This window comes from Triticum urartu, chromosome 3 (assembly GCF_003073215.2).
Source record: "Triticum urartu cultivar G1812 chromosome 3, Tu2.1, whole genome shotgun sequence".
Taxonomy (NCBI): Eukaryota; Viridiplantae; Streptophyta; class Magnoliopsida; order Poales; family Poaceae; genus Triticum; species Triticum urartu.
In genome coordinates this window covers 41,391,060-41,399,536 of record NC_053024.1, presented here as the reverse complement: position 1 = coordinate 41,399,536, position 8,477 = coordinate 41,391,060, and the positions used below count along the sequence as shown (strand labels likewise).

Genomic DNA, 8,477 nt, shown 5'->3' with positions numbered 1-8,477 from the left:
GAACGGTGCAGCCCTTCGGCTGCTGGCTGTTGGCTTCGCCTCCGTCTCTTCGTTTCGCCTCCCGTCGCTCACTACTAGGAAAAGGGCTATAAATAGGATTGATACTAATGGCGCACCAGGGAAGTAGTGCGCCACTACTATATACTAATGGCGCACCTGTTGGTGATGCGCCATTAGTGTGGAAGACACTAATAGCGCACCAGAAACAGGGTGCGCCACTAGTATTAATTTTTTTTCATTTTTCCATACATACTAATGGCGCATCATGTCGATAATGCGCCATTACTAGTTCTAACTAGTAATGGCGCACCAGGCAGAGAGTGCGCCATTACTGTAATTTTTTTTATTCTTTTTTTGCAAAACTAGTAATTTTTTTATTTTTCAAAACTTGCCTCATCGATCTCACCCGCTGCCCCCGTGTTCGCCGTCCCCCTCGCCGCCCCCCTCGCCTCCTTCGTCTCGAGCCGAGCGCCGCCTCCCTCGCCGCCTCCCTCCGCCGCTCCGCCGTCGCCGTCGTTCTCGTCCCCGCCCCCCGCCCATCCGCCGCGCCCAGCGGCTGCTCCCACGAGATCACCGCCCTCCCGACTCCGACCCCACCGCTGTCCACTGCGACGAGCTCACCGTCGCCCTCCCCCGAGTCCGCCGTCCCCGTGCGGCCCTTGGTCAGTCTCTCTCCCCCTCTCTCCCGCGCCAATCCCCATGCCCCCACGGGGCGGTGCCCTAGGGTTGGGAGCAGGAGCTTGCCGCCGCCGCCCCGTCGTGCCGCTGCTGCTGCTTCGTGCCGACGCTGTTCCCGCGCGCTCCTGCGCTGACGCCGGGCCCCACGTGCTCGTGCGCCGCCGCCGCCGCCACGTGGTTGCTGCTTCTTGTTGCCAGTCTGAAGCCTGATGAAAATAGTAGATTCAGTTGAAACTATTGTTCAGTAATGCTATGAGCACAACTTCGATCATGATTACTACTATTTTGAAGTGAGAATGCATCATAGGTCTCAACTAGCTTGTTCCGATGGATGCAAAGATCATGTCCTGCTGCATAATGTGATTGGGTAGCACTAGGGATAGTTTTGCAATAATGCTATGCAATTATCATATGTCTTGAATCTAAACACTAAAAAGTGTCACCCATTCAACAATCCAATGATTCGACACTTTCTATTAAATCGAGTGCTCAGGTTCATATCCTAAGTTCATATCCTAAGTCCTAACCTAGTGGCTTAGCTGGTCAGTTTAAGTTGTCCAGAGTTTCATCAATTTCAATTCTGGTGTAGGAATGCAGTTTCAATGGCCAGAAAAATTCAATTAGGTACAGTTACAGAAAAATTCAGTTATGTACAGTTACAGAAAAATTCAGTTAGGCTTTTTAGAGGCAATACTAGTGGATTTTAGGTATCTATTTGCTTGTCCTTCAAATAGGGCAAGACTGTTACAGAAAAATTACTAAATACAGTTAGCTACTGTCAAAAAATTCAGTTAGGTACAGTTAGCATCATGTAAGAAAATGGCCATAATGTGCCCTGATAATGATGTATTTTGTCATAAAAATATCATATTTGTGACAGTTAGCATCGGTTAGGTACAGTTAGCATCAGTTTGTTGTCATAAAAAATTCAGTTAGGTATAGTTAGCATCAGTTAGGTACATTGAGGTACAGTTAGCTACTGTCAGGCTTGTTAGATTAATCTTCAGTTTACTTGACTTTTGAGCCTGCTAGTAGTTTACTTCCATGAGTTGTTTTATTGACATGGCACATTTGCAATGGAGTTTTATATATCTTTAGCCACAGTTTACTTGACTTTCAGGTTTGCCCGGCTCTTTACTTTACTTTAATTTATCTCATGTTTATCTCATTAGTTAGGTACAGTTTGCCGGAACGGAAGTTAACCTAGGCCTAGTTAAGTATAGGCTTGGGCTTGTTGTTGAATGCTACTGTTGTCCTAGCCAGGTATTTTCAGAATTGAGCTAAAGATTTGGGGGGGGGGGTAGTATTTCTGATTTTAGAGCACCTTTGCTGGATGTATTTTGTGATGAAAAAGGCTCTTCCTTTGCGCTAGCTTTCCTCTTGTTTGTTGTTACGCAAGATTATGATGATGGAAGAGACATTACTGAAGTGTTAAAGTATGCATGTTTTGCTTAGTTGAAGAATCTGAGATATTGTGGTACGAGTTCGTGGCTTAAATTTGCTTGTTCTTTGTTGTTGCCCATGATTTGCAACATATGCAGCTAGATTGTTCCTGCTCTTGTGTATCTGGTTTTATATTTATAACCTGCCATTACTGGATATTCCAATTATGGTGTCCCTGTGATATAGGGTTGGCCGTTTAATTGATACACACCAAATTTTGCTAAGTGGTCGTTTCCTGATCAATCATGCCTAGTAGACTTTTTAATTAATTAGGAGCAGTGAACCCTTGTTTTGGAAACTTGAAACTGACTGGCTGTTTAGCAATGTTCAGTAGGACCAAATTGTAGTAGCGCATTTACAGGGTAAGCTTGATGCATTCTTTCCAGTATGTGTTCTTCTCTACTTGATGGTGTGATGAAATGGTGCTTGATCTGAAGTTAGAAAGCAAGAGTGTGACAAAGTTATGTCAGGGCGTAGTTTGTGATGATGCTACTTGTGATCTTGTGATGATGCTACTTGTGATCTTGTGATTTTGCAGGTACCCCGAGAGGCCCTTGAGTTTGCCGGAATGTCGATTAAATTTCGTTCCGGCAAATTCGGGTACTCCATATGTCCTATTTTCAGCAAAGGTCATGCTAAAAATAGGACATATGGGGTACTTGTGACTAATGCCTGTTATCATGCATGTTTTATGATCTGTTGTAAGGGTACTAATTGGTCTCTTCTGCTGCTTATCAGAGATGGCGGGAAGCAGCCACCGCCGCTCTGCGACACCGCAGTACGAGTTGGATGCTTCTGAGTTCTTCACTATCATACTTGGGACTTCAGTATCATCCATGACGCAGGTATATAAAATGAGAGATCTCCCCTAGCTTCACCCATCTCATTATGATATCTGTTGTTTGCCTACATCACTCATTGTCCCAAACTGCAGAGGCTGTCTGACAGTTTTAAGAACATGCTGAGGGTGAAGATCCGCCAAATAATATGAAGGTGCGACAGGCCGGCAGTGGGTTTCGCAGGCTGTGGGATGTGGAGTTGGTGATCAAGGAGGGCCACATGTACTTGTCTCGTGGGTGGGAGAAGTTCTACCATGCCTACGACCTACGGCTGGGGTACTTCCTTCTCTTCAGGTACGACGACGACGCCACCACGCTCATCGTGAAGGTGTTCAACGCGACTATGTGTCGCATGCGCTACGCTGAAGATTATGATGCCGGTACGTTCTGCCTCTTCTTATTCCTCTACATTTGGCTTTGTCTCACATTGATTGTTAATGGTCATTGTTGCATTTGGACAGGTAATGGGAGCAGCAGCAGCGACAATGGCTACAACCAAAGCAGCAGCGACCATGGCTGTAGCGAAAGCAGCAGCGATTCTGGCAGCAGCATAGACAACAAGAAGGATGATCCGGACTGGAGTGCGGGAGAAGAGGAGCAGAGTGGGGATGAGGAGCTGCAGGATGACGATGGGCATCAGGCTGAGGATGACCTAGCGATGGTGGTGGCTGACCAAGGGTAAGAGATGGTGGTGGCTGACCAAGGGCAAGAGATGGTGGTGGCTGACCATGGGCAAGAGATGAAGGTGGCTGAGGATGACCTAGCGATGGTCGTGCCTGAAGGTGGCCTCGCGATGGTGGTGGTGCCTGACAATGACCACGCACCAGTGGTGGCGCCGGTGATCCCACAGCTGGGCGACATGACCACGCCAATTGAGGTAGAAGACTACATCCCACTGCCTCCACCGCCTCCACCGCCTCGCCGCTCTTGCCGCATCAGACTGAGGAAGGAGAAGGAGAAGAACAATGCATGAGAACTGAACGGTGTTGGATGAACAATGTGAAACTTTTGTAATATGTAACGATGGAACTATGTGTTGGCTATGTATGTATATATGTTGAACTTGTGTGTTGGCTATGTATGTATATATGATGGAACTTGTGTGTTGGCTATGATTGTTATATGGATGCTTGTTGTATATCTCATAGGTGAAATAGTGACCTGAGATTAAGAAGAAAAAAATTAAAAAAATTGTTACTAATGGCGCATTATAATGTGGTGCGCCATTAGTATAGCAAACACTAGTGGCACACCGTGGGCAAAACTAATGGCGCACTGCCTGGTGCGTCATTAGTATACCAGATACTAATGACGCACCAGTGGTGCGCCATTAGTAAGATATACTAGTGGCGTGCTACTAATGGCACACTGGTAATGCGCCATTAGTAGGCAAAACCAGTGCGCCATTAGTAGGTCTTTTCCTAGTAGTGGCTGCCCTCTCGCCTCCTTCTCTTGCGCCTATAAAAGGGAGGTCGCTCCTCCCAGAGAGATGCACTAGAACTTCTCCTTCCTCTCGCCACCGGTTCCATTCCCTGAGCTACCGCTGTCTTCCTCATCCCGGCTTGCGGCGTGCACCGCGAGTCGGGACAGTAGGCCTCCGAAACCGCACCTCTTTGAGTCCTGTACGGGAGAAGGGTGATAAGGTTTTTGGGGAGCGCTCCGCGCGACTACTGACTTCTTCATCATGGACTCCGGCGACTACTTCCCCGACGACGACTTCTTCCCCGACGTCGACGACCTCATCGACGACATGGCTGGGGAGGACGTCGACCCCAAGTCTAGTGCTTCTGCTGCTGCTGTCCCGTACGTGTTCATGCTCTTTCTGTTAAACGTCCTGCCACAGTTCTTTGCTCTAGTTTCTGCCCTATATGTGTTAGGGTCTACTTCATATATGCAACTTGCTATACTGTCTGCTCTAGATGTGTTTATTTACAGTTCATATGTGAAGTTGCTGTTTACCTTCTCTTTGTCAAATCGCATGACTTGCTTTATCACTGTTATATTAGTCATGCTTTATCTAGTATTTCTGTTAATAAAATCATTTGGTAAATTGCTCATATTTCCAACAGTTAGGTTCATTTGTTAGTTGCGCAGTCGATACTCGCCAGTAGTACTTCTATTTAGCATTGCTTTTGTTTTTTTGCTCATTCTGTTGATCTTTCTAAGGTGTAACCGATCCAACTGATTGATCAATCAAAGAGATGCACGATGTGAAATGGACAGATGAACTAAACCCACTGAAGAACATTAAGGGGCTGCTTGATTGATGATACCTTGAGAGGACAGAACAACACGCAATGCACACTTGCATAGATCAGATACATTGTACTAGTGGAAGTAACTGATAGGATAATGTTCAAAGAAAAAGGAGTAACTGATGGGTGATGTCAAAGAAAAAAAGGAGTAACTGGTAGGGTTTGATTGCTCTTAGATTTTTAATCGCTCCATAGGCGACCAGACAAGAAGAGGAAAATTATGTGGAGTAGTAAATATACATACACATAGAGATGATGCTGCTAGTTACAGTTTGCTGGTGGGGGTGCTTGTCGCTGGTGCGGCAGCGTACTTCTTGAGGGCGTCGCCGGCGTGGTGCAGGTTGTCCGGCACGGGCAGGTTGCAGAGCAGCGTGACCCTGGACTCGGAGATCTGCGGGCCCTTCTTCCCCTCCTCCGACGGGTCCATCTTCCACAGCTTCACCTCCCACACCTACCCAAATCCAGTTCCATGTTCGATTGAGCAAGCAAGCAAGCTAGAGCAAAAAAACTTGGTGATGGCGCAGACCTGGGTGGAGCGGCCGAGGTGGACGGGGACGGCGCGCGCGAGGACGACGTCGCCGAGGGCGGCGCTGCGGAAGTGGTTGATGGCGAGGTGCACGCCGGCGACGCGGCGGTAGCCGGACGCCATGTGCGCGCCCATGCTGGCCAGGCCCTCCGCCACCAGCGCCGACACGCCGCCGTGCAGCACCTTGAACGGCTGGCAGCAGCGCTCCGTGACCGGGAGCCGGCCGGAGAGCAGCGACGGCGACACCTCCTGCATCTCGAAGCCCACCCCGTGCAGCACCGGGTCCAGCTCCGCCATGTCGATGGCACTCGGCTTCTTCGCCGCCATGCCTGCCTCGCTTGATTATTCCCCTCCCCCTTCTTGTTCACGGAGAAAAACTATGGCGGTAGCTAGAAGAGGCAGACAGCGAGCCAGAGGCAGGGCCAGCCGTGCAGTGCAATAATTACTGATAACTACGAGAGTTCTGAGCAGTGGTTGGCTCATTCAAAGTCTTCGAAGTCCTAATCATCTGTCAGTTTTCTTTTAGTAGTAGTTGGTCTATCACCTCCAACAACCATGCCACTACAGTAGGAGTACTACTATTACGACTACCATACTGTACTATAGTACTACTCGTGAAGCTGCCACACGAATCTCACTGCCGTGATGGGCGCCTACGTGGCACCATGTGCCAAGTGTTAATCCTGATCATAATCACTAAACAGTGAAACTGGTGGCTGCAGAGTACCATCTGGAGGACACGACCTAGAAATCAGCCCAAGGCACACGGTCCACCCACGAGTCAGCCTGCAGCGTGTGGGAAGGTTAGGTGAAGGATGCCTTCGTTTCCTCGAAGCTTCCAGGTGTACTCTTTCTGCTGTAGACAATCTTTCAAAGTGTGACTGTAACTTCTCGGCTTTTCAAGCCCGGATGGAGAGAGTAGTTTTTGTCGCATGACCCTTGTGCTGAGGATTTCGCGTGGCATCGCCACCTATGACTGGGCCATTATTATCAAAGTAAAGTCTATTTTAAACCCTGAACGCGTATGCTTCATCGTTTTTAAACCCTAACCTTCAAATCCTAGAAATCAGCACCCTCAACTCTCTGTTCCCGGTCGTTTTTGTCCTTGCTGGCGTATCCAAACATAGGAAGGCTGGGATCGCCGAGTCGGCTATCGTTGTGGGCCCCGCTCGATCACCGGAAATGCGAAATGGTTGAGTCAGACCAGCTCGCATCGCTCCTCGCTCACTTCGCCCCTTCCCCTTCTCTCCCGACGCACCAGCTTCTTCCCGCGGCGGCAATGGCGACGCTGAGCGGATGATCGCAGCGAGCTCCGACGTCCACGCCAGCGGCAAAGGGACAGGTGAGTCATCTTCATCACCTGTGATTGATCGGTGGTCTTTTTTTCTTCCTACCCGTAGTTAGGTTTAGGGTTCTACAGTGGCAAAAGGTGGGGGTTTTTGGCGATTTTGTGGCATGTTCAATGAAAGGATTTGGGGCCAAATACATATTCATGGACCGATACCTTACATGGATTGTTGGTTTAATCGTTTTTGTAGCCTTTTAGTCAGTTTTGTAACTGTGATTACTGAAGGTGTCGAAGATTGTCTCAAATTAAATGTTGCATTGTAGATTACTGAAGATTTTATTGCAGATTCTGCACTAGTAACTCATACATGGAAATATTGCAGTGAATATGTAGGTTTCTGATTGTAAATATTGTGTGAAAGTAAATATTGCATTGAATGTAGGTGAACCTGATTGCATATATGTGTTTATGTAGGGTTTTTTCAATCAATTCATGTATCCAGCAGAGGTGCTCAATGTCAGGTTTCACTATGGAGGGGAGTTCATTCATATTGGGCCATCTCTTGATTATGTTGGGGGAGATAGTGTAATGTCAGAGATAGAGAGGGATAAGTTGTCATTGCCAGAGCTCAGAGGATTTTTAGCAGATCATTTAACAGTTAAAGAGAGCATGAAGTTGTATTTTCTTATGCCAAGGAGAGAGTTGGTTAATGGACTAGTGTTTCTATACACCGATGAAGGTTACATGAAAGATGTCAGAGTACATTACAGATGGAGGGGTTGTTGATGTCTTTGTGGAGTATAATGGTGAGCAAGATGAAGCAGAGGAAGAAGATAGCAGCTCTGATATTAAAGAAGATGTGTTGCATGACATGGTGAACAATAGCAGTGAGGAAGAACCAGATGCAGTTATCACACTCTAGAAGAAGAGGATCTTGTTCAAACAAATGTTCAGCATGTTCATGCAGTAGCAGAGTCAGACATTTTGGAACACATCTTAGTTCCTAATGAGGATGGTGTTGTTACTCAAGTGATAAGAAGCCCTGTGAAGAACAATTTCAGAGTTGATGATCTGTCCCAAGGTTCTCAAATAATCAATCCTTCTCACCATTTGTTGCTACCCAAACTGTAGCTCCAATTCCAGAAGCTGCAGAACATGGTCCAGACTCTGAAGATTCAGATGATCCTGATTATGTGGCATATGCTGATGACAATGGAGAGGAATCTGAGGTAGTAGAGCGGAGAAAACATGCCATGAAATTTAAGAAGAAGATGAAAGCTTCAGAAATTTGGTTCTCAAAGGAGTCAACAGGTCCAGTTCCTATAGAGCTAGTTGCTAATGTGGAAGAAGTTGTACATGACCTAGAGTTTGAGACCACTGACGAGGATTATAGTTATGATGAAGATGAATTGGTCAGATGGTTAGGAGGAAGAGCCAATATGTTAGGT

At 47.2% G+C, this 8,477-nt stretch overlaps 1 protein-coding gene across 1 annotated transcript; it reads right to left on the bottom strand.

Annotated features, from left to right (window-relative positions):
- Positions 1-5,198: 5,198 nt before the first annotated feature.
- LOC125542647 (1,4-dihydroxy-2-naphthoyl-CoA thioesterase 1-like) lies at positions 5,199-6,205 on the bottom strand. The gene is made up of 2 exons (XM_048705764.1): positions 5,742-6,205; positions 5,199-5,666 (listed from the first exon to the last, which is right to left on the bottom strand). Exons 1-2 carry the CDS (start codon positions 6,066-6,068, stop codon positions 5,481-5,483), a joined length of 513 nt encoding a protein of 170 aa, XP_048561721.1. The 5' UTR covers positions 6,069-6,205; the 3' UTR covers positions 5,199-5,480.
- Positions 6,206-8,477: the final 2,272 nt, after the last annotated feature.

Excerpts from the sequence above, each read along its gene's own strand:
- LOC125542647 (XM_048705764.1), bottom strand. The coding sequence starts at position 6,068 with ATGGCGGCGAAGAAGCCGAGTGCCATCGACATGGCGGAGCTGGACCCG. Across the intron at positions 5,667-5,741 it reads ACCTCGGCCGCTCCACCCAG|GTGTGGGAGGTGAAGCTGTG; the intron begins GTCTGCGCCATC and ends GGATTTGGGTAG.